Source organism: Diplotaxodon limnothrissa, linkage group LG17, assembly GCF_057381915.1.
Source record: "Diplotaxodon limnothrissa isolate DT_005_m linkage group LG17, D_limnothrissa_male_GT1.1, whole genome shotgun sequence".
Classification (NCBI taxonomy): Eukaryota; Metazoa; Chordata; class Actinopteri; order Cichliformes; family Cichlidae; genus Diplotaxodon; species Diplotaxodon limnothrissa.
Window position 1 is genome coordinate 26,127,223 of NC_140612.1, and position 26,445 is coordinate 26,153,667.

The 26,445-nt window shown below is 43.7% G+C and overlaps 1 protein-coding gene and 1 pseudogene across 1 annotated transcript; one reads left to right on the plus strand and one right to left on the minus strand.

Annotated features, from left to right (window-relative positions):
- Window positions 1–9,429: 9,429 nt before the first annotated feature.
- LOC146615082 (uncharacterized) lies at window positions 9,430–12,540 on the minus strand (annotated as a pseudogene).
- Window positions 12,541–17,152: 4,612 nt separating this feature from the next.
- LOC146615083 (cystine/glutamate transporter) lies at window positions 17,153–26,088 on the plus strand. The gene is made up of 12 exons (XM_085375482.1): window positions 17,153–17,390; window positions 23,447–23,573; window positions 23,651–23,766; window positions 23,860–23,985; window positions 24,057–24,156; window positions 24,338–24,382; window positions 24,482–24,605; window positions 24,708–24,811; window positions 24,894–24,990; window positions 25,316–25,465; window positions 25,554–25,731; window positions 25,959–26,088. Exons 1-12 carry the CDS (start codon window positions 17,162–17,164, stop codon window positions 26,021–26,023), a joined length of 1,461 nt encoding a protein of 486 aa, XP_085231608.1. The 5' UTR covers window positions 17,153–17,161; the 3' UTR covers window positions 26,024–26,088.
- Window positions 26,089–26,445: the final 357 nt, after the last annotated feature.

Sequence of the window (26,445 nt, forward strand, 5' to 3'; positions counted from 1 at the left end):
TTCATCAGACATTGAAATCGATGATGCGGAAATTTTGCCTTGAGTCTCAAAAGGAGTGGGATGAGGGGTTGCCGCTGCTTCTTTTAGCAGTGAGAGAAAGTGTGCAGGAGTCGTTAGGATTTAGCCCTGCTGAGCTGGTGTTCGGTCACACAGTGCGTGGCTCCTTGCGATTGCTTAAGGAGAACTTCCTGTCCGACACTGTTGCCCCTAAGGAAAATGTGTTAGACTATGTGAGCTCTTTCAGAGAGCGTTTGCATAAAGCGTGCGCAATTGCAAGGGATGCTCTCAGTGCAACACAAGGTAGGATGAAGAGGAAGTTTGATGTGAAGGCTGTGCAGCGAAAATTTGAGGTTGGTGATAAAGTTTTAACACTTTTACCGGTCCCTGGATCTTCCCTCCAGGCCAAGTTCAGTGGTCCGTATACAGTGCAGGCGAAATTGAGTGACACGGATTATGTCATCGACACCCCAGAGCGAAGGAAAAAGTGCCTTGTGTGTCATATTAATATGATGAAGCCCTACTTTGCTGGTGGTGTGTCAACAGTTGCGACTGTGGGGGTGCCGGTTTCCGAAACTCGGTATGACCCAGTAGGTGACGATTTGGTTTTCGGTTGTGCTGTGGGCTGCGCACGACTTAGGAATTCTGAAATCCTACGTGATTTAAGGTCACATTTAACTGGGGTAGACGATGATGTCCGAAATGACGTGTGTCGGTTGATTGAAAATCATCCTAATCTTTTCTCGGACACTCCATCCTGTACCACCGTGTTGGAGCATGATATCAATGTGGGGGACCATCCTCCAATCAAACAGCAGGCCTACCGGGTGAATCCCACTAAGCGTGCTCTTTTCCAGACAGAAGTCTCTTATCTGTTGGAGAATTGTCTTGCTGTCCCTAGCTCTAGTGCGTGGAGTTCCCCATGTCTCCTAGTGCCTAAAGCGGATAAGACCCCACGGTTTTGTACAGATTTTCGGAAGGTGAACAGTGTGACCAAGCCTGACTCCTATCCTCTGCCCAGAATGGAGGATTGTGTTGATAGGGTCGGTTCTGCGACCTTCGTTACCAAGCTGGACTTGTTAAAGGGCTATTGGCAAGTTCCCCTAACATCACGTGCGGCCGAAATCTCTGCTTTTGTTACTCCTGACCATTTTCTCCAGTACACTGTCATGCCTTTCGGGTTGCGCAACGCTCCCGCCACATTTCAACGGCTCATGAATATCGTGCTGGGCGGCGTCTGCAAGTGTGAAGTGTATTTGGATGACATTGTCGTCTATTCAGACACCTGGTCAGAGCATATGGAGACACTCACTGATGTGTTCCATCGCCTGGAAAGGGCATCCCTCACCCTCAACCTCGCCAAGTGTGATTTTGGTAAAGCCATGGTAACGTACTTAGGAAAGCAGGTGGGTCAGGGGCAAGTGCGCCCTATCTCGGCCAAAATCCAGGCCATACTGGATTTTCCTGCCCCTCAGACTAGGCGTGAGCTTCGCCGTTTCCTCGGCATGGTGGGCTACTACCGGAGTTTCTGTCAAAACTTCGCGGACGTGGTCGCACCTCTCACTAGCCTCACTAGTGTGTTGAGACCTTTTGTGTGGACCTCTGCGTGTCAGAGTGCGTTCCGGGCTGTTAAGACTCTCCTGTGCAGTGCGCCAGTGCTGGCCGCCCCTGATTTTGCACGCCCTTTTAAGTTGGAAGTGGACGCCAGTGCAAACGGGGCAGGTGCCGTATTGCTGCAGGAAGACCATCATGGTGTGGATCACCCAATCGGCTATTTCTCAAAGAAATTCAATGTCCATCAGCGAGGGTACAGCACGATTGAGAAAGAGGCCCTCTCTCTGCTGTTTGCATTGCAGCATTTCGAGGTGTATGTCGGTGGCAGTCCCTCGCCTGTGATTGTTTATACCGACCACAATCCCTTGGTATTCCTAATGCGGATGCGGAACTCGAACCAAAGGCTGATGAGGTGGTCCCTCCTGGTGCAGGACTTCAATTTGGAAATCCGTCATAAAAAGGGCACAGAGAATGTGTTAGCGGATGCCCTATCCCGTGTTTTCCCTTAAACATGACTGTCCAAAACATCTACAAAGGAGATGTCTTTGATTTTGGGAAGGGGGGTGTTACGGCTGTGGCCATAAGAACACTGTGTGGGCTGTTTGTTCTGTGTCTCTTTACTGTGTTTAAGACTCTTTACAGGTCCCTCCCCTAATGAAGAGTAGTGAGCAGCTGATTGGACCATGGAACAGGTGACCACATTCAAAAAGCCGCTCTGACAGCTCCAGGGAGAGAGAGAGAGAGAGAGAGAGTGTGGAACGAGCGAGTAGCCTGACAGCCGTCGCAGTCCTGACCCTGGTTTTCCCAGCCTGTGTTTATCTTGTGTATTTGTGGGAGTGTGAATTGTAAAAGCCGCTCCTAGTGCATTAGCTGAGAGCTTAGGCACTCGTGGGCTGAAGCGGAAGGGGTGAGCTGCCTTTTCTTTTGGAATCGTTTTCTCCTGTTTTCTTGGTCAGGGAGCGAGGGATAGCTCTGTCATTTGTTTGTTCTTTTTTCTTTCTTAGGGTTTAGTTAGTCTTTTCTGGTGGGACTTAGTTGGTTTTGTTTATTATTTTGGCCTGGGCTCACCCTGGAGCTATGCTTCTTGTCCTTAAATAAAATCACTTTTTTTACTCACAACTGGTTTGGATGTTTGGCTTGGGAACCAGGGCGGGGATTTGTTTCTCTCTCCTCCAACCTTATGTGCGTCCCTACCCGCCTAGACTAGGGGCGTAACAACGACTCAAAACAGTATCTACAGGTAAATGATCCCTCTCTATCTGATTTGCTTAAATGAGCAGAACTGGCTGAAGTTCACACCAGTCCGCCATCCTCCGTGACTTTTGACCTAGCACGCTGTTGCTAGCTGCAGTAGCCGTCCGCGGAGCCGGTATCCAGGAAAACTAGTCGATGGTAAACGATAAGCCAATAGGTGCAAAGGTCCAGCCCACTTACATTGATTGACAGACAAAGTCATTCTGCTGAAAAGTCGCATTATGAAATAAATAGACCATCGGGAAAAACGGGATTTTGAAATAAAGACTGACTTTGAAAAAAGGTCATTTTGGACTAAAAACGGCTGGAAATAAATAAAATGCCTCAGGAATAATCTCTGTTATTGTGAAAAATAATGACCATGAAATAATATTTCACAATAATAAGTAAATTTATATAGCAGAATGCAATATATTTCACAATAATGAGCATTTTTTTTTCAAAATGTGTTCCATTATTTCACAATATCATTCTCACATTACATATCTGTGTCTTATTTATTCACATAGTTATTTATTTCATCTTGACCTATTTATTTATTTAATTTTGAACACTTTGGAGTTCCATATTCGTCAGGAGGTGTGGAACCTGTTGAGATTCCGAACACAGTGTTCAGAGTTAGTTGGGTGTAATTCAGAGTGAAAGAACATCCCTGTTGTTAGAGATCCATTCATGAGCGCCAGAACTCTCGACTCCCCCTCTCTTTCTGTATGCATCTCTCTCTCTCTCTGTCTGTTTACAGCAGTTCAGGCCTGTGTGATTTACCTGGATATATAAAGCAAGTCATGAGTGCCAGCAGCGCAGACACCTTCAGCTGAGACGGTTTTCTTCTGCTGGGTTGGACTGCAGAGAGAGGGAGGGTGAGATATCCTGCAATAGTCATCAATCACCGTGATATCCTGTGTCTACTGCCATCGAGATGAATGCTGTAAGAGGGCCCTCATGTGTCTATATCCCCAACAAGACTTCAACCTTCCTTCAGTGGCCAGTTCACAGATTACTTGGGTCGTGTTTTTTTTGCGGTGCATTGTTGTTCTGCTCTATGTGGCAGGCATTTATCAGCCTATCCAAACAACAAATAAATAAATAAATAAAGAGACCTGCATTAATAAATTTGTTGTTTTAAAGATGTGTGCTACCTTTACGACATCTGCTTAAAAGTCTTCACATGTATTCATATTTTGAACTGTGTATACAATATGATTTTCTTTCACTTTACAGCATATAGTCCAATCCTGGTTTTGGTTTAAAAGCTTTTCATTTTACTAAATTTGTCAAATTTTAAATTCCTTTTATCTCCAAAGTCAGAGGCTGGAGTTGGCGACGTCACCCCCAAGTTTAGTACATTCAAGTTGCAGCAGGCAGAAAAACGGGTGATCCTAAGGATCAAGTTAGAGCTGTCTTTGCCAATATCTGCAGTGAAATGAAAAACATGGGTGCATGTTTGGACAGATTCTGGTTGATGCTCTGTGTATGGCTTCTTCATGGAGACACTAATACACAACAGCGGGTCTACATTTTTACTTATTGTTTCCACTTGCCACTCCCATCTTGGATTGCAAAGTCAATCTGAAAGGGAGATCCAGATAAAAACTGCGACTGGGAGCTTGAGATTTCTGACTTCCCTCTTTAAATGGAATCTGGCAAATGGCATACATGACACAAACATATTTCTATGTGAAGTTGTGGAGCTGTAATGCTCTCAGCTTAATTATTTTGACCAACATAATAATTAGCTTATCTGTTACAGATCACATCTATAGTGAGGAAAGACTAACTGTAAATCAACGCTTTTGGCACCACAAGGTTGATCAAATTATATGCACAGAAATGAATACTGCATCTGTACTAAAAGGTAGCTTAAGTAGTTTTGTTTGTATAGCCAGATTTCATCTATTCCTTTGTGAAAACATAGCTCATCAAAGTACTTCCAGACTGTTTTTATTGCAGTGTTTTACAGCCATGGTGTCTCACAGTCCACATTGTAAGAGATGGATTGTAATTACAGTTTTACCCACCCTGAGTCAATGTCTGCTGAATTCAAATGAGCTTTGATGAGCAATGTATTCTATTGCCATGAAGTAGTGACTGCCACCTTTAAAGTTCATAAAAAAGCAGGCAGCACAGCGGTGCAGCGATTTGCACTTTTGCTTCATAGCGAAAAGGTACTGGGCTTGAATCCACAAGCTGGCTGTTCCCTTTCTACATGGAGTTTACATATTCTCCCTGGTTATCTTTCTCCCACAGTCCAAAAACGTAAATGTTGGGTCAATTGGTGAGTTTAAACTGGCCATAGATATCTTTATGAATGTGAATGGTTGTCTGTTTTGTGTTAGTCCTGTTTTAGTGTAATAGGCTGATGACTCTACACCTTTATTGCTTCCGTGGGATTTAGAAGCGTAGCAGCCTAGTGCAGCTAATCAAATGCACTTTGTTAATTTATGATCAACTGTAACCAGTGTTGGGAAGGTTACTTTTAAAATGTATTCCACTACAGATTACAGAATACATGCCCCAAAATGTATTTCGTAATGTATTCCGTTACGTTACTCAATGAGAGTAACGTATTCTGAATACTTTGGATTACTTAATATATTATCATGCTTTTTACAACTGCATGAATGTTCTGTTGCTGTGTGATTTATTACTATTACTGAAGGTCCGCGGCTCCGAACCGTAGTAAAGGGACCTCTGGCTAATACGTGGGTTCCGTGTCGGGCTCGTAGCCGAAAAATAGAGACAGAGAGAGGCGTTGAAAGGCTGCTCCAACGGAACTTATTGTTTTCGGAGGAAAACACGAACACAGTGTACAGTCGAGTCTTAATAGCTTACTTACAACTGGGCTCGTCAGGCACTCTTCTTGGCTGCAGTGGTTATTATTGTTTCTGCTCGGTGACAGCTCGTACTTTTCCACTCACATTTTTCTCCCTCCTCGCGCTCACAGACACATAACGGGTATGGCAGTCCATTCTCCCTGCAGCACGGACTACACTGCCATAAGGCCATAGCTGGACTGGCCATCGGGCATATCGGGCATTTGCCCGGTGGGCCGCTGGCGATTTTTTGTTTTTATGGGCCGATCGATTTTTAAAAATTTTTTTTTTGAAAGGGTATAAATAATGAAAGGTGTTGGATTGGCCAATTGGTCATGATCGACTCTGGCCTGGATGAATTACAGCCGAGGAGGTCGGATGTACCCTCCCCCTTGTTTAGCAATCTTATAGACGAACTAAAGAGAATGGAGAACAAAAAAAGGAAAGGAGGTGCAGAAAAAATTAGGGCCAAAAAGAAACAAGCCCTTCAGGCAGACGCTGCCAAATGTGTAAAAATAACTGAATTGTTTGGCGGAAGCTATGGAATAGCTTCCACAGATTTAGCAACATCAGCAAGTGGTGGAGGCCAGCAGGTGGATAAGGGAAAGGGGAGGCAAGAGGGGGAGAGACCATAGGCGGCCGCCGGTCATAGTGGCAGAGGAACTAAGCTTCAGGTAAGAAGTTATGACCTGCTGTCTATCTGTGTCAGATATAAACCAAGTTTAGTTGTAGTTTGTTTTCGTTGTGCTGACTTTTTACAGTCGCTTAGAATAACTGGTACTGCGTACTAGCTAGCATGACGGAGTTTATATACTGCTGGGCGGGTGCTATGAAGTTACTGATTGTAAATTTTATTTTATGCTTAAGTTTAGTTTCTCAAACTCCTCAAAATCTTAACAAATTGTGCCAATCCTTACATGTTGCACCAGGCTGATTTATCATCAAAAGTGGAGAAGTCTGTGACAGAGGAGACAGAAGAGCAGCAGAGAGAGATGGAGCAAGAGAGAGAAATAAAAGAGCAGGAGAGAGAGATGGAGATGGAGAGGCAAGGCAAGGCAAGGCAAATTTATTTGTATAGCACAATTCAACAACAAGGTGATTCAAAGTGCTTTACAGAGACATTAGAAACAAAAACAAATAAAAAGCATGATTTAAAATTGATTAAAACACGCAAACAAACTAACTAACTAAACACACACATTCACATTCACACCTGTTCGCGCGATCTGAACCCTTATCGTAAGGGGAGCTACCAGTCCTTCTGTGGACGAGCTACTTTCTATTTTAAATTCCCTGAATTTAAAATACTCTCTAGACCCAGTCTAGACCCAGCTGGGGAGCTACCTAGAGAGATGACTTTATGTCATCCATGAGGGATGCATTTGACATATGTTTCACATATTATAGCCCAACAAGTTACTTATAGCAATTTAAATACGAGCAATCAGTTTTTGGCAAATACCGGAAATCACTTTTTGGCAGACAATCACTTTTTGGCACAACACCGGCTATTGCAGTTAGTAATACAACAGCTTCTTGCCATTTTTTGTGTTTCTTTTTATCGCTGTGTAACTGAGTTCAGTTGAAAGCCTGCATGCGCTACTACCTCTTGCCACAAGTTCCCAGAATCCTTTGCGGTTTTACCCCTGAATGACGTCACATTTTTGGTGGGCCGGTCTCTAGTCAAAATGCCCAGGCCGATTTTTTGTCCCAGTCCAGCCCTGCATAAGGCTACATTCTTTAGGCCTATTAGCTTAGCACAACAACAACAACAACAAAAAAGCGCTCTCTCACCCAGGAAACACACAGTCGCAGAGAGAGCGCGTCACCATGGCAACCGTAACGCTGCCGCCTGGAACAACAGAACATAGCTGTCAAACAAAACCCAAACAGTCCTGACCCGCCACAATATGAAACAGGAAAATACCACCGTGTAATCCATTTATTTCAACAAAGTAACTGTATTCTAAATACCACCTTTTTAAACGGTAACTGTAACGGAATACAGTTACTCATATTTTGTATTTTAAATACGTAACGGCGGTACATGTATTCCGTTACTCCCCAACCCTGACTGTAACCATCTCTTAATGCAATTAAAATTTGTGTAAGTAAAAAAACCTTGAAGTTAGGTCAAAAGGACAATGGCATTTACTCACTGATTTCTGAGCAAACAAGTGGGTACACAAAGTCATCAGATTCACAAAACATGCACACCAATTTATTTTGTTCGTACTGTATCACCATGCATACGAATCAGAATCATTGTAAACCAACAGACATGTGCAATCAACACTAAAGGAAGAAAGTAGGGAAAAAATCTGACTAAAACTGGACCTTCCAACTGAGCTTTCCAAAATGTTTCCACTGGAGGGAACAGTTTAAAAAGAAAAAAAGGCTGTGGCTGAAATAATATAAATTTTAATAATAGTGTTTCTTCTGAGATACTCACTGACTGGCTCAAGTAAAAAAAAGTTAAAAAGGGGGAGGGCAAGGAGAACAGAGATGCACGATTTACACACTGTTTGTTAATGTGGCCCAGTGAAAAGAAAAGAATCAAGGTGTTGCAATGGCCCAGTCGAACTTGATTAAAATTCTGTGGTGGGACCTGAAGAGAGCTGTGCATGAATAAATCTCAATGAACTGAGGTACAATTGCAAAGAAGAGCAGGCCAAGATTCCTCCAAAGTGCTGAAGCTGGTTAAACAAGCTATTAAATTATGGGGTATACACAGGCTTGAATGGTCCATATGACAAAGACATACCAAAGGAAAGTGAGTTCATGAGACAACTGAAAGTAAAATCAAAGTAATTATGCATAAATGCTAAAGTGAATGCAAAGGTTGAAGGCTCAAACTTTTATGTATAGTGAAAACAGACAATGGGATATAGATTTAGACTGTATATTAGCGTCTTGGTCTGAAAAGAGGTGCCTTACACCTGTATTGTTTCTAATGATCTACAGCCATCGACTCTTCTGGCTGTATAAAGAAAAAAAGATGCAGAGAGTGCAAACGTCTGCCAAGGTAGTTCACTCTGGGCAGTATTTACCCCATATATCATTCCCCATGTAGCCGTAAGTTGTCAATTCAAACAATGGCAGTGAGAAACTTGGGTTTAAAAAGCTGTGTATTGGATTTTTATCACTTTGACTTTCAGATCAATTCTTTGACCTTGAAGGAGAAGCCAAAGGTCAATTTTCGACTAATAAATTGTTAAGTTGACCTTGAAGACCGTGGTGGATGTAAACCAAATTTGAACTCATTGTTAACATGACCCCACTCTACACCCCTACAAAGTTTTATCTGAATTCATTCAAACCTTTTAGAGCTATCACTAACCAAGCAACATGTTTAAGCATGCAAACGCTACCAAAACCATAACCTCCTTAGTTAAGGTATCAATCCTAAGAAAACTCAAAAAATGGCCGACAATTAGAGGCAGCTGTCACATCTTTCAGCCCAGAAGTTTTACACTTGGTATAGATTATTACTAGTTATATTATTTTCTTTCTGTTTGCTATTGTTAATAAAGAAAATTAATTGAAGAAATCAGGCCCCTTGCTGCCTGTATGAGAAACATGGATGGCGACTGGGCTATTGGTACTGATTTTAAGTAAATATTCCTTTTTGAGATAACATTGTCGGATTTTCCTTCTCCAGCCTAATAATCTCATTGACACACTGTGAACTATAAAGACACATCTCCTGGATGCACTGGTACGCATCTTCAGTGATGTATCCTAGGGTCATCAGGTGTTTCGGGTCTCACAACATCATACACCCTCGCCCAGGCGACCCAGCCGGGGGTGATCAGGCCCCGACTTGCGTACCAGTAGCTACCCACGGATCAGCCCTCTTGATCCACAGCCACCTTGTGGCTTTCTCTGCCGCTTCACTCACAGCCTGGATGGCCCTCTTCTTGGCTGCCCCAGCCACGCCCAGCCGGCCTAGGACTTTGCAGAGTGATCGTCCTGCAAAGCCCCTACAACCCACTTCTATGGATTCATAGAAAGTCTTCCAGCCCCCTCCCCTGCACTCCTGCACTAGTTCCTGGTACTTTCCTCGTTTCCTTTCATTGGCCTCCTCAATCCGCTCTTCCCAGGGCACTGTGAGTTCCAGCATGATCAGCTGTTTTGAGGCCTCAGAAATAATTATCATGTCTGGCCGGAGTGATGTTTTTGCAATGTTCTGAGGGAACTTTAGTTGTTTACCCAGGTCAGCCTGTAGCTGCCAATCAAAGGCTGTGTTGAGGAGGCCAGTTGTCAAATGTGGGCGCACCTGGGCTTTCTCTCCAGCCTTAATAAAAGAGATTGCCTTCCTCAGAGCCTGATGATGCTTGCTGGTGCTGATTGCTGAGGCAATCTTTTCAGCAACTACTCTGAGCACCTGGTCGTGCCGCCAACGATACCGACCATCGGCCAGGGCCCTTGGGCAGCTGCTAAGGAGGTGTTCTAGGGTCCCTCTTCCAGAGCACAGGGGACAGGCAGGTGTCTCGCTCTTTCCCCACAGATGGAGGTTTGCTGGGCTTAGCAGAGTGTCGTATACTGCCGAATCGGATCCGGTGGAAGTCTGCCTGCATGATGTTTGCCCAGGTGACCTTGCGCTGCAAGGTGCTCTCCCACCTTGTCCATGCTCCCTGCCGCTTGAGGCCTACAGCTCTACTTACTCGCTCCTCCTCCACACCTGCTCGGACCTCTTTCTGGAGTAGCTGGTGTCTCTCCTTTCCCTGTGCCCTGCTGACCTGGGCCTTTGGGAAGTACCCCAAGCCTGCTCCCCCTGTTGCTAAGACCCCCATCAGTGTTTTCTGCCTTAGGCGTGACTCCGCCACCTCAACTGCCTTCTCAGCCTTCCACTTTCTTCCTGTCCTTACCTCAATACCTGCTGATGCCACCTTGCAGTCTTTAGAATCTCTGTACTGTAGGGCTTCTCGTGTGCGAGCCACCTTGAACTCTTCTGTGAGACCACTGAAGGGTAGCTGCACGCTGTTGCTTGCCCCATACAAGGCAGCGCTGGTGAGACTGCGGGGAAGTCCCAGCCACTTACGAAGAAAGCCACTGATCTTTCTTTCAAGGGATTCCACAGTAGTTATTGGAACTGTATAGACAAGCAAGGGCCACAGGATTCGGGGCAGGATGGAATGCTGGTAGATCCAGGCTTTAAATCTTCCAGGCAGGCCAGACTTATCCACCTTAATGAGCCACACTCCCAGCTCCTCATTTGCCTTCTGAATAGCAGTAGTCTTTCAGGCTGGAGTCAAAGAGTTTCCCCAAGCTCTTAACTGGTTGTTCCGTTATGGATGGAATAATGGTTCCTGAAATTGAGAACCGGAACTTGTCCGTCACCTTGCCCTTCTTCTTGAAATGAAATGAACACACACAATATCGACTTAAATACACGCCATACCGTACAGTGCTGAAATGATTCAAAGCAGTGCAAGCATTTAGACAATTAAAACTGTAATTGATGGTGCATGGTTCACAGCGCATAACTACAATCAGTGCCCACCATCACATTATGAAAGTGATGAATTGTTATTTGTATTCATTATTTATGATGAATACTGATTGTACTTTAATCACATTTTTCATGGTGATTGTTGTTGTGAGCGATTTATGATGCAGATCTGCAACATAATTAAAGCGGCTTTTCTGTGTATTACGTAAAGTTATAAATAGTGTAAGTAAAATCAAATAACTCAAGGTGGGTTTGAAATGTAAACACTAATTGAACTATTGAACTATCTGTCCTAGTCACACAGCATACTGCACACACTTTGTATTGTTACTGGACCAGATCTCCAGATAATTGACTGAGCAGGACTCTAAACACCTAAGATGTGTATCAGGCTGCTAAAAGGAGAGAAAGGGAGAGGGTGATCAAAACAAAGGGTTGAGAAAAGGATGGATGGACTTCCTTTTGGGAGCATGTAAGATGAAGATTGATGTGGTGGCCTTTTGTTTATTTTTTTCAACAGTTCTTTGTGGCCTGGCTTCTGGACAGTGGAGGTCTGTATCACCAGGCTACAGAGCCAGTGGTGTTTATTTACGCTTTGAACACTGTGGAGACCTCAAAATCCCCAGAAAGGCTTTGAACGCTAGCCTTTCTTGTTTGTGTACAACTTAAAGGAACCATGGCATTAATTTTGCAGTCAAGTGCCACTAAATCCAACCATGAGCAACACAAATGCACACATACACAGGGCACCTTCTGCCTTCCTCTCAAGGGTTGAAATGTAATTTGAAACTGCACTGTAAGCTACTTAATCAAACCATTTGCTTGAGTACTCTGCTGTAACCTGTCATTTCACTTTACCAATGTAACATTTGCCAACCCTGTCCATCATGCTTAATGTTTAAATCTAATGTGATGGTCCCATGCAACACATGCTACATGATTCTTATTCGAGACACATTCTAAAGTCAAAGGTGGATGTCTGCTGTGTGCCAGAGGTAGCACTGATAGATGGACTGCCTGGTGTGACCTGATTCCTAAAAGCAACGTCCAGGACTGTGTGCCCTGCAAATTTCAGTAGTATTTGCTTCAAACTGGAGCAATCTAGATAAGGTATTTGTTAGTTGGGGGGGCGGGGGTCATGCAAAGTTGCATCTAGTGTGTGTAAATAGAGGAGCATATTTTAAAGCACTGGCTTCACTTTTCAGACCTGAAAGGTAGATACATCTTTTATACTGTCTTTGATTATTACCCAATCTTTAGGCTTTATGTTTAGACAAACATCCATGCATTATGCTGGTAAACACAAACATGAATGTGTTATGGTCCCACTCCTCTCGTTTGGAGTTTTTTTCGTTTTTCTTTCCCTCTTCTTTCCTTCTGTCCTTGTACTCTCAGGTGGAGCACTGGGCCAGGTTTTCCTGGACACCCTCCTTTTTGGCAAAATTTGTGTTCCTGGGCTTCAGCCATCGTACATGTTGGTAACCCTGGAAATTAAGTCTTGCAGTATTTAAGAACTGGCTGGTACTGTCATTTCTTGCTATGTCGCCTCACGGTGGGCATCAGGCTTGCCGTTGTAAACACTGTTTCCTTGTGTGTGTTTGGTCAGTAATCCTGCTTTTATGCATGTCTTCTGTTGAAAGCTGAACAACAGCTGAAAAAAGCTCCTCTGTTTCTCTTTACCTAAGGATCACAAGCTCCTTTCACTGGTACACTTACCCGCTTCACTCAAGCCGGTAACCTTTTTTGCACACCTGTCAGGCTGCTGCTTCATCTTTTTTTAGGACTCCCTTGGCCATCTGCATACTCACCCTCCTTCAACTGCAAAAGAGAACCAAGTAAGAACTGAATGGAAACTATCTAACTAATATCAAACTATCAAGAGCAATTGGTCATACTCGTCTGAACCTTAATCAATCCATGTTTTCCTCTCCTGCAGAAATCCCTGACCAGCTGCAGTAGGACCTGATTTACATTAGTATGTTATTCCTGCCTTTGCTGAGCCCTGGGCGCTTTGCTGTTTTGCAATAGATGATCTGAGTCCTGCTTTTTAGTCCTTGCTCCTGTTCATTATGAGAAACTGCAGCCAACAAGGTCTCAAATTAATTCATATAAAAGCTAAAGACACAGTGTAATGCCTAAAAAAAGAACAATAATGCTTCATGAGCAGTTAAAGTTTGAGTATTATCATCAAGAACTTTGAACATATATAAAACATATATTTTATCTTACAATGCATAAAATCTCTGTCTGTGTGTCTGTCAGGAGACAAGCAACCAACTTGCCACACAGGTACATCTTAGGCCCCTGAGCGTTTGTATCTATAGCAGATATCATGAGACCATGACATTGCCAAGCAGCCAACTAGCAACACACTAAAATGACCCATTTTTAGCATTGTGCACCTGTGATACCTCATAAAAGTGTGCTATTTTAATTTTTTACAGTAACTTTTAATTATATCCACAGGAGTTGAAGTAGGCATGATATAATATAATGTCATGACATTGCCTGGCAGCCACCTGGCAACTAGCTTAAATTACCCATTTTTAGCAAACAACCATCACTCCTATTTTTGATTAAGTTTTGTCAGTGTGAATAACTAAATCAGTTTCCTAAAGGCACCAACAATATTGTGGGATGGGCTAGTACTCGCTTCCAAAATCTGCACTTCCAAGTACATAAATCTATATGCTGAATTTGGTGTGATGCAATGAAATGCTCAAGAGTAAAAAAGAAATTGGCCTTGAAATTTTTGAGAAAACATGTTTTGTATTTTGATCTGATTTTGGTTTGGGTCAGCTCCACATGTTTTCTCTGCTTTTCTTACCTCTTAGAAAGGGTTGTTCAGTCTTGTTCATGCAATATTACTTTTCAAACTCTGCAGAGTACATTAACATCAGTCATTGTACTGAATATAATCCATTTACTGTAAATAAGCTTCAGACAGCCAAGTTTTCTTCACAAAGTTAAACAGCTTGTTCACACTGTTCACACCCAAACCCGTAATAACAACACGTGATGTGTGCATATATGTGTGCGGGAGCCTCTATATCTGGCTTTTTCCATATCACTGAAATCCCTTAAGCATTATGTTTATGTTTTCATGTACAGTACGCATATGTGTGGTGGTGCATTTGTGCATTTCTGTGTGAAAGTTAATTAATTCCCAGGACAGGAACACTCAGGGTTTACCCGATTATACATTTTATAATTGGGGTCTCCATGCTCTGTGCATGCAAAAACCTCAGCTGGGTACCAACGATGATGCTTCCATGAGCGTAGCGGTGGAGGCAGAAATAAACTGTTCAACAGATCAACAGTCCAGTCTTTCTTTTTACAACAGTGGATTAGTGTGCCATATTTACAGAACAGATTGGCTGGCCCAATTAAAGAAAAACCAGAACAAAAAGATAATTTCTCGAGAAAGAAGGAAAAGTAATGTATATGTCCAACTTAAAGTGTATAATCCTAAACTAAATCAAACTAATAAATAAACACCTGGGCTAAACCCTCTTTAGCTAGGGCTCCCGGCAATAAAGTCACTGCGATCTGCTAAAATCATCATCAGACACACAAGAGTCTTCAAGAGCTGCTGCAACTTTTAACTATATAGTCAGCAGCAGCATAAATATATTCAGCAATGTCTGTGCTCTTTAACTTTTTGCAATCAACACATCCATCAATATCAAACAACATTTCCCCTACTTCATACCACACTTGGAATGTTCCCTTCCTGGAATTTCTCCCTGAAAGAGATCCAAAAACACCTGGACTGGTTTTTCAGTTCATACGTTTAATCTGCGCGGAGGCTAGCTGCAGTCAGGAGGAGAGGTGAGAAACAAATGAATCGTATACAAATCTTAAAACCATCACTTGCAATCAAACTAGCTTCATGACTTTAGAGCAATTGTGCCAGCAATCAGAAAAGAATCACTAGCCTATTACATTAGGCCTAACACTAAGGCTACGTTCACACTGCAGGCGAAAGCGCATCAAATCCGATTTTTTTGACCCTATGCGACCCATATACGATCATGGTATGACAGTGTGAACAGCACAAATCCGATATTTTCACATCCGATCTGGGTCACTTTCGTATGTGGTACTGAATCCGATACATATCCGATGTTTTAGAAACAGAAGCACCTCTATTGATTCACTAAATGGAAAAGCCAGATGGTCCCTTGTGTGAATGGCTCCTGAGAAATATTAAGATGTGTTCCTTTTGTATTCTGCTCCATGTGAGACGAGCCTATGGGAGAAACAGTTGGGAGTGAGCAGTTGAAGCTTGTTTGGCCTCCAGTTGACAAAGCAGGGATCTTAGCAGGTCAGGTGGAAAACAGCAGGGAAGATAAGCCCTTGTCTCCTGGGATGGGTTTACCTGCAGAGAGAAGGACTAAATTTGGACCCACCCTGGGAATTTCACGCTGTGATGCTCGGGATGTCTTGGGGGTTTTATTTTTTTTTTACCTTGGAGACAATTATGTACGCATTCAACTGCAGAAGACACAGTTGATATAATCATAGAATCAAGGTTAGCAGCCTGTAAAATTCAAAGCCAGGTAAGATGTGATTGCCATCTTCTAGAGGAAAATAAGAGCACGTTCATCTGTGAGGTAACATTTACCAAGAAAGAGACATGAGTTCCATCTGCTGGCCAAAGATGGAGAAACACCAAGTAGTAACAGGCATAATCGAACACAAACGGACTGTATGCACGCTGAGGTTTAACAACATTATTTAAATATCTAAATATACATTTGATTCAGTCTCTACCATAACCATTTATTAAAACTTGTATAAACATTGTTCTTTTTAAGGGGTTGACACTTTAAAATCAAAGAAATGTGTACAGTAAGATGCTGACAGCTTGCTTACAGCAAAAAGTAATGCTATTCTGTACTGAGTAAAATTTAAGCTCCAAAGTATAATCCTATGAGCTATTTGGTTAAAACTGAGCAGCTATTATTTTGGTGTTCCTACTGTAATCTCAATAAATGGTTAATTGCTGTAAAATATAAATGAATAGCATGTCTTATGTAACCTGAATTCTTGTCTTTTATGAACTATGACAAGACTCAAGTGTTAACCATCATGCCCTATTCTAACTACACCTTCCCACTGTTATTGGTCACACAGTCACTGGAAACCATAACACATTCTCATAAAAATGTAAAAATGCAAAATAATTGACTATAGCAATCAAACCTTTTAAGTAATTGAATTGAGTGGAGGAGAAATCATTCCCATGAGTCTTAGTATCACCAAAGAAAAAATAGTTATACTGTAAAAATTGATTTCCTTACAGTGTTCAGACATATTAATAAAGAACTATACATTAGTGCATGGACAACTTTTACACATAAATTGTTATTTGAAAAAAAGTTTTGATTATGCTGAACATTTTACAAATGATATACTAGAAATGTTTCTCAGTCTGACCGCATTTTGAATGCATCCATGTTTGCATTATCTGAGTGAGAGGAGTTCTGAGTGCAGATGCAGTCATTCACTCGTCATGAATCTTGACAGAAAGAACTTGATGTGTGCTGTGTGTAGAGGAATGTTAACAAGCAGAGCTCCTGCTGATAAAGTGAAGCTGACATCCATGCAGTGGCCACTCAAGTGAAAGTAAGGAATATTAATAAAGTGGCCTCTGTCATTTTTTTTGTTTTTCTGTTGTCTCATATCATTTTTAGGTTTTTGCGTAAAACGTGTATGTACACTGTGTAAAATAGCTTGACAGGACAGATTTTAGTCTGTGTAGATTTTGTTGAAAGTAGCCCTCCTGCAGTCTACGCAGCTGCCTCCACAGCACCCTGACCTGTCTCCGTCTGAACCCACAGGGCCTCTTCCAAGCTGTACACACATCCATCCGCACATCCACAGTGTACAGTGTTAATTGTTGCTTAAGTTTGGAAGACTGCTGGCTTTGTTCCCAGCTCAGCCTGGGCGGGTGGGGTATGAGCCAATGAGTGGTGAAAAAACAGACAGGATTGGGGGGTGGGGGTGTTGTTACAGCCTGTGCTGTTTCTTCCTGCCACAGTGTCCAGCACATTCACCCTGTGACCTACAGCCACAGAGAGAAATGGAGGGGACCAGGATAAAGAAAAGGGGAAATAACAAGATGGATAAGAGAGATGATGAAGTGGTGTTCCTTCGGAGGCAGATCGGACTGCTGCCTGCCGTGTCCTTCATCATTGGGACTGTGGTGGGCAGTGGGATTTTCATTGCACCGAAAGGAGTCCTGATGAACAGTGGCAGCGTGGGGTTATCTCTGCTGGTGTGGGTGCTATGTGGTGTCCTTTCTCTCTTTGGTAAGATGAATGACATTTCAGCTGATGTCTGCTTTTGTTCTACCTTTTTCCTGCTATTGTTCTTTGCACTTAAGTGTCAAATATGAGAAACAATGTGTTTTATGAGTAAATAGTGGTAAATGGGGCAGCCATTGAACTGGTGGACAGTTATAAGTATTTGGGGGTTGTTCTTGATAAGACTCTGTCCTTTGAGTCACATCTTGCTGCTACAGTGAAAAAGGTTCAACAAAGACTGTACTTTTTAAGGAGGTTGAGAGGTTTTAATGTTTCATCTGAAATGATGACTCTTTCTTATAAAAGTTTTATTGAATCTGTTTTAACCTTCTGTATCATTGCTTGGTACGGTAATATGTCCCTGAATAAAAAGACCAGACTTAACAACCTGGTTAAAGTGTCTGGCAAGATTTCAGGGAGGTCTCAGGTCCAGCTTGTGGACTTTTATAACAGGCAGGTGCTGAGGAAGGCAAGCTCTGTCCTGTTGTGTTCAGATCATCCTCTCTTTAATGATTTTCAACTGCTTCCATCAGGTCGTCGTTATAAAGTGCCTGCAGTGAAGACAAAGAGACATAGACTGTCTTTTGTCAATTGCTCTGGGCTCCTTTGATCAGCTCCATCACCTAGTGGGGGTGGGGGGTCATAGTTTGGTCCCGCCTTCACTGTTGTGATTGGTGTGGGGGTAGGGACAGGCTTAGGGCGTCGGGGGGTTCCCCGGAGGCATCTTCCTTGGGGGGCTCAACCCGGGGTAGCGGTCATGTCCGGTTAGGGGCTCTGTTGGCTCTCCGGTGACTGTTTCCTCGCGGCTGCGTGCAGCGGGGCTAGGGGAGGGTCTGTGCTGACGGACGTGGGTTACTGACCTGGTAGCCTGGCTGGCCCTGGGTGGGTCCGGGATGGGCGTGAGGTTCTGGGGGCGCTCCGTCTTTGGGCTGGGACCCGGACTGGGCCTCGGGGGCTTGGGTCCTGGTTGGTGTGTTGCCGGGGTTGTGGGCGGGTGGGTGCATGGGGGCCCAGCCCTGGAGCAGGGTGCCGCCGGTGCGTCGAGCCACCTGGGGGGCTCTTCAACTGGTGGGGGAGATTGTCACATCTTGCAGGAGCTTTCCTCTCCTCAGGAGCTCCCTCTGCAGGAGGGGGAGATACAGGAGAGGTGGAGGAAGATCTCAGCCTGGGTGTTTATTGTCTTATGTAGTCTGGAAGATGAGTGGATGGTGGGGTGGGTGCAGTTTTCTCTGTGGTGGGGTTGGGTGGACTGTCCCGGGCTCTGTGGGGCCGGGCGGCGCTGCTGCACTGGGCCCGGTCTGGATGGGCCTGGGCCCCCTTTCCCTGGCGGGTCGCGGAGTATGGGGGTGCCTACTGGGGTCAGCGGGGGAGCTGGCCCCAGGGAGGGGTCACTTGCCCCTCCCTTCCTTCCCTCCCCATCTCCAGCTGCCTCCCTCTTCCCGCTCCACCACAACCACCCACACATGCAGGGCCTTGGAGTAGGGGTATGTCACCAGGGTGCAGAGGAGGCTACCCCCCCTCTGTCCCCTTCTGGCTGCCTCTGCCTCAATTTTATCCCACAACTTAGACATTCACATTACTCACACTCTCATTACACATACATATAGGATCTTGGGGGTGGGCACGATACACGGAGTCCAAAGTACCATCAGGGTGTACACCCCACCCCTGGCATCGTTGCCCACCTCTCAATTTTAAATACACGTAGACATTGAGGGCTAGCAGGAGGGACCATGCGCTTACCTGCTGCTCTCTGGCAGGTAGCTCCATGCCCTCCTGGGTTTTAAATGCACCTTAGAACACACATGCATCAACATTACAATGAGCGGGTGGAGGGAGGTTTGGAGTCTTCTCTCACCCCCGTTCTCTGCGACCTGCTGGAGCAGGGGGGCTAGGAGGAGGAGTTGGCCGTCCGACTGCGGTCTGGAGTGTGGAGCCTTCCTGCTGCTGCGGAGTCGGGGCGGTCTGCCTCCCCCCACCGCAGGGAAAAGGGAAACACCACCTGGGTCTGGGTGCAGTTCCCCCCTCCAGGGGCGAGGGCACCTAGACCCGGTTTGTAGAGTACGCTTGGGGAGTGTGATCGTGTGTACAACGTCTCTTTATGTCTGTCTCCACGTTGGTTGAGTGTGGAGTAAGTGCATATGAGAGCATGAGGGTGGGAATGGATGTTTGTATCTGTGTGTGCCTGTATGTCTGTGTCTATATGTCAGGTTGGGTGTCAGGCGCCACCTCTCTGGGGACATCTCAGGCCCTCCAAGGTTTGGAGGCCTATCTCCCCCTACCACCACTTCCCCTGCCAGTGGCGGACCCCCTCAGACATTGGTGCGTTGGTGGTTCTTTGTGTCCGGGGATGGGCGTCCAGGTACACACCGGCTCACTCCTTGGCGGCCGCTTATCGGGGCCTGGAGCCTGGGGCTCGCTCGGGCCACTTCGGAGGTGGGGTGCCCCCGGCCTCTCGGCCTGGGGCTCGGTCACTCAGGCGCAGCTGGCTGCCGGCGGAGCTCACGGGCGCGTCACTGCAACTCCCCCTGGCTTCTGCTCCGCGGCTGCTGAGTGAGCCCTCATCTGGGACTCTCCTCAGCTCTTTCCGGGACAGTGGCGCAGCTGCCCCTCTGTTGGTCTTCCTTGGTCTCTTGTGTTCTGGGGGCCTCTGGATGTCTGGAGTTTTGATCTCCTCCACACCTGCTTCACGCCCTGGAGGACGGGGCTGTGGCCCCCCCACACCCTCTAGCAGATTATTACATGAAGGAACCTTTTAAAAAAACAAAAAACAAGCGCGTCCATGCTCACAGGTGTACACACGGGTGATCACACCCACAAACTACACCCTTTTTGGCTCCTACCTCAAAGCACACTGTGTTCTGTTGATCTTATGTGCTGCACAATAATGTTTAACATTTAGTATTTACTGTCATATTCCCATATATCATTGTGATGTTGTTTATTCTATTACTCTTGTTCTCTTCTGCTTGCTTTCTTTTTTCTTTCTCAGCAGGTGATCCAGGTGATTGATATATGCATTTTTTTTCTCTGCCCGTTCTGTTGGTTTTTGTCTTTTGCCCTTCTCCCCCGTCCCTCTTCTCAGCTGTTTCTCTTTCCCTCTTTCTTTCTCCCCTTCTTTCCCCCAGTCAAGTCTGTCCCGTATTCAGTAAGTGAAAATAAAATAAACAATAAAAGGTGAATCAAATGGACCATTACGGCAAGGCTGGGATGGTCAGTTTGGTAAAGTAAATCCGTTGGGCATCTTTCTTTGCCTTTAGACAACAATTCTGATGGCAAAAGAGCCAAACGGGACAGGCCAAAAAAAAAAAAAAAAAAAAAAAAAAAAAAGACTGTCTTTTGTACCTAGTGCTATTATCATAGTTAATAACACTAAACCATAAGTGTTGTTGCCATTGCACATTGCACTTTTTTGATGAAAAATCTAGGTTGTTTTATCAGGCTTATATTATATTATCTTGGTGAGTGTATGTGATGTGTTGGTTGTCTGTTTGTTTGTTTGTACGGACATACTGCAAATCAATTTCCCGTTAGGGACAATACAGTGACCATTGACCACCTAATCATAAAAGCCTAAACATTCACATTCTTTCTCTCACACAGCGCCTAAGCTACGACCTTGGCTCCCTGTTTATCTGCTCCTGCTGAGATGGGGCAGAAAACCTCTCCAGTATGTTCTGTTCTCTTCTAATCAGACAGATAAGGCGATGACTTTCTGCGAACAGTATTTCTTATAACTCAGCAGTATAATGCATCATGAAACAATATCATTCATTCACAATAAATCAGCAGTCTAATGTAATGCAAATCAGTTTAACAAATGCAATAGTTATCACCTTCTTCTAATTCAGGAGAATAATGCAAACTAAAACTACATAATAATTCACAATCTTTAATTAGGGTCTAACATGGCATAAAATAATATTATAATCCCACAATAGTAAAAAGCTAGATTTATGTTGGTGTCATGATTGCACAAGTGGACAGCCCAGTTCAGTCCTGGAAAGAGACACAAATCCATTTAGGGTTGCATCAAGAATGGCATGTGGTGCATGAAAAACCTGCCAAATCAAACATGTGGAGCTACCTGCAGCACTGTCAGTCTCGGTCGTTGTGTCCTTGGGCAAGACACTTCACCCGTTGCCTACTGGTGGTGGTCAGAGGGCCCGGTGGCGCCAGTGTCCGGCAGCCTCGCCTCTGTCAGTGCGCCCCAGGGTGGCTGTGGCTACAATGTAGCTTGCCATCACCAGTGTGTGAATGTGTGTGTGAATGGGTGGATGACTGGATGTGTAAAGCGCTTTGGGGTCCTTAGGGACTAGTAAAGCGCTATACAAATACAGGGAGTGCAGAATTATTAGGTAAATGAGTATTTTGTCCACATCATCCTCTTCATGCATGTGTTCTTACTCCAAGCTGTATAGGCTCGAAAGCCTACACCAATTAAGCATATTAGGTGATGTGCATCTCTGTAATGAGAAGGGGTGTGGTCTAATGACATCAACACCCTATATCAGGTGTGCATAATTATTAGGCAACGTCCTTTCCTTTGGCAAAATGGGTCAAAAGAAGGACTTGACAGGCTCAGAAAAGTCAAAAATAGTGAGATATCTTGCAGAGGGATGCAGCAGTCTCAAAATTGCAAAGCTTCTGAAGCGTGATCATCGAACAATCAAGCGTTTCATTCAAAATAGTCAACAGGGTCGCAAGAAGCGTGTGGAAAAACCAAGGCGCAAAATAACTGCCCATGAACTGAAAAAGTCAAGCGTGCAGCTGCCAAGATGCCACTTGCCACCAGTTTGGCCATATTTCAGAGCTGCAACATCACTGGAGTGCCCAAAAGCACAAGGTGTGCAATACTCAGAGACATGGCCAAGGTAAGAAAGGCTGAAAGACGACCACCACTGAACAAGACACACAAGCTGAAACGTCAAGACTGGGCCAAGAAATATCTCAAGACTGGTTTTTCTAAGGTTTTATGGACTGATGAAATGAGAGTGAGTCTTGATGGGCCAGATGGATGGGCCCGTGGCTGGATTGGTAAAGGGCAGAGAGCTCCAGTCCGACTCAGACGCCAGCAAGGTGGAGGTGGATTACTGGTTTGGGCTGGTATCATCAAAGATGAGCTTGTGGGGCCTTTTCGGGTTGAGGATGGAGTCAAGCTCAACTCCCAGTCCTACTGCCAGTTTCTGGAAGACACCTTCTTCAAGCAGTAGTACAGGAAGAAGTCTGCATCCTTCAAGAAAAACATGATTTCCATGCAGGACAATGCTCCATCACACGCGTCCAAGTACTCCACAGCGTGGCTGGCAAGAAAGGGTATAAAAGAAGAAAAACTAATGACATGGCCACCTTGTTCACCTGATCTGAACCCCATTGAGAACCTGTGGTCCATCATCAAATGTGAGATTTACAAGGAGGGAAAACAGTACACCTCTCTGAACAGTGTCTGGGAGGCTGTGGTTGCTGCTGCACGCAATGTTGATGGTGAACAGATCAAAACACTGACAGAATCCATGGATGGCAGGCTTTTGAGTGTCCTTGCAAAGAAAGGTGGCTATATTGGTCGCTGATTTGTTTTTGTTTTGTTTTTGAATGTCAGAAATGTATATTTGTGAATGTGGAGATGTTATATTGGTGTCACTGGTAAAAATAAATAATTGAAATGGGTATATATCTGTTTTTTGTTAAGTTGCCTAATAATTATGCACAGTAATAGTCACCTGCACACACAGATATCCCCCTAAAATAGCTAAAACTAAAAACAAACTAAAAACTACTTCCAAAAACATTCAGCTTTGATATTAATGAGTTTTTTGGGTTCATTGAGAACATGGTTGTTGTTCAATAATAAAATTATTCCTCAAAAATACAACTTGCGTAATAATTCTGCACTCCCTGTACAGGCCATTTACCTTTTTTTTCACTGTTGTAAATAAGGGGAAGCTGAAAGTAGCTTTTAAAACTACTTAAAAGACATTCTAAAAATTTTGCCATTTAATAATTATAAAGTAAAAGTCATACTCTTATTTCTCCAAAACTCTGCTCTGCCTCTGGCCTATTAGGAGCCCTCTGTTATGCAGAACTGGGCACCACTTTTACAAAATCAGGGGGTCACTACACATACCTGCTGGAGACTTTGGGGCCTCTGCCTGCCTTCCTACGACTCTGGAATGAGTTTTTATTCATCAGGTATGGTTTTTACTGGTTCTAAAAAAAAATTTAACTGCCTCAAACATAATACTCACAAAGATATTGTCCACCTCTAGGCCATCTGTTGCGTCTTATGTCTCCCTTGCCTTTGGTCATTATGTGGTGGAGCCATTCTTCACACCCTGTGCTGCTCCCATAGTGCTCATCAGACTTGTCAGTATCCTTGGAGTGAGTGAGTGCTTTTATAACTCATCTGTGTCTGGAGCACTTTATGTGTAGAACAACACATATCTTTAACCAGTTCTTTGTCTTTGTGTCACTTCAGCGTTTGTCGTAGCCGTCAATTGCTGGAGTGTGAACATGGCCTTTCGCACTCAAGTCGCCTTGACTTTCATTAAGATGTTTGCCCTGGCCCTCATCATCGTCCCAGGGTTCATTGCACTGGCCAAAGGTGAGAGCACCTAATTGTTAAACCTAAGACAGAGTTGGTATTCAGCTCATTTATTCTCTCTGTCTTTGCAGGGAAGACAGAAAATTTCCAGAATGGTTTCGAGGTTGATTTGTTAACACTGGATAAGTTGCCACTGGCCTTCTATAGCGGCCTCTATGCCTATGGTGGATGGTAAGTGTACAGTGGTTTGAGGATCAGTGCAAATTCAATGTATTTTACTGTGTATCACACGGTATTCAAAACTCTTTCCCCCAGTAATAGTGAAAAGAACCATAAATTACATGACAATGTATGTACTGTAACTAACAATCAAAGCTTTATGTCTGAGTCTTGGCTTTCTCTTTTCCTCTAGGTTTAATTTGAACTTTATCACAGAAGAAGTCACAAACCCTAATAGGTATTTTAGCATGAAACATCTGCTATAGTCTGTCGTTTTTTTTGAAAACCAAGTTGCCTCCTGCTGTTATATCTCTCTGTGTGTATCCCGCTTTATCAGAAACATGCCACTGGCAATAATCTTGTCCATTGTGGCAGTGACAGTCTTTTATGTGCTTGTTAATGTGGCCTACTACACCATGATGACTCCCGCTGAGGTGCTTCTGTCAGATGCTGTGGCTGTGGTCAGTTCTATTTCTTGCTTTATGTATCATTAAAAAAAAGGAAAAACTAGAGTAAATGTGGTATGTCACTGTTGGTCTGATCTGCTGTTTGTGCCTCTGCAGACATTTGCCAACCGTGCTTTTCAGGGGTTGGCTCCTGTGATCCCCGTTCTTGTTGCCATATCTTGCCTTGGAGCACTTCACGGTGGCTTCTTTGGGGCACCTAGGTAATCTGAGGACCATAAAGGTTTAGTATTGTCATTTTTTTTGTGTGTGTGCCTGAATTCTAATGAGAGCTCTGTGTTGCAGGATGCTGTTTGTGGGAGCCAGGGAAGGCCACTGGCCAGCCATCTTTTCCATGATTCACATCCGCAGACACACACCTTTACCTGCTGTGTTGTTCCTGGTAAACTACTTTTAAAACAGCTGAAGCAATCTAAACAAATAAATAGATGACTTATTCTATTTATTATGTTGCATTATTAAAATTGAGAATACGCAGTAAAACAATTATAACATTTTATTTGTATTAAGTTTATCCATGTCATATGAATAATAACAATAGGATCCAGGCACAGGATAAAGAGGCTGGTTGAAAATGGGAAACACAAAGCCTTAATCCAGATCTAAAGGAATGAGGGGTTGCACAGGGTCTGACAAAGAGATATAATGTGATACTCTTAAAATAGTGGCTTCATAACTATCTTGCTTGTGTCCCTGTGTCCCTTTAGTACCCCTTGGTAATTTTCATGTTAATCACTGGAGAGATTTACCAGCTCCTCAACTTTGCATCCTTTTCACGCTGGTTCTTCATCGCCTTGGTAACCTTGGGGATGCTCATACATCGATATCGTTTTCCTCTCCATCCAAGACCTTTTAAGGTTAGCATACTGAATTCAAAAAAACCTCCCTTTATCTTACTGCTGCACACTACGCTGACCAACTTGTTTTATTTGTTGTAATGTGAAGGTGCCCTTGGTCATTGGAATCACCTTCACAATGGTCTCCTTCTTCATTGTGGGTCTGTCTCTTTACTCTGACCCCTGGAACACAGGACAAAGTTGTGCTCTAACACTGACTGGTGTCCCAGTTTACTATGTTACTGTCTACCGCTTTCGTTTGCCCCGTAGATGCAGGCGCATATTTGGTAAGTTGTACCAATATTCTTCTTCAGAATGTATTAACATGATAGTTTTCGTCATGGGACTGAATTTAGTGGCTCTATTTTTAATATTAAACATAGGCATCTTTGGTAGTGTCAAATGATCATATATGCCTGCTTGTTTTTGTTAAGAAGGAAGAGGATGAGTGAAATCGAGAAACTCAGTTGCTTGTAGTGAACAAACTAATTCTGACTTTCCTCAATTCTCCCAGACTACTGCAGCAAACAGCTACAGATCCTTCTAGAAGTGGCTCAACAGGAAGTCCAGACTTACTGAAGACCCAAGAGGCATCCTGCATTCTACTTGCAGACTACACGGATACTACCTGGACAAAACATTAAGAAGACATTTTTAACAGTTTAAACAAATGTTTCATTTTGTACTACTTTTATATAAAGAGCCACGTGTTTAGAGAAACTAACTGCATCAATTATGCAAGTATGTAGTGTTTATACCAGAGACCTTACAAAAAAAGTACTTAAAGTTTCAAAGATGCACTCAAAATGTTCATTTTGAAACGTTAGTTAAAATGACATTTTTGAACAGACAACCTATGATAGTTTAAACCTTTATTGAAATATAAACAGAAATAAGCAGTCTTGCTACATAGTTTTTCAAATAAAATACGCTATGTGCAAAAGGGTTCATTGCTGTATTGAAGAATATTTCAGGGTGTAGAAATTACGCCTTGTCTCTAC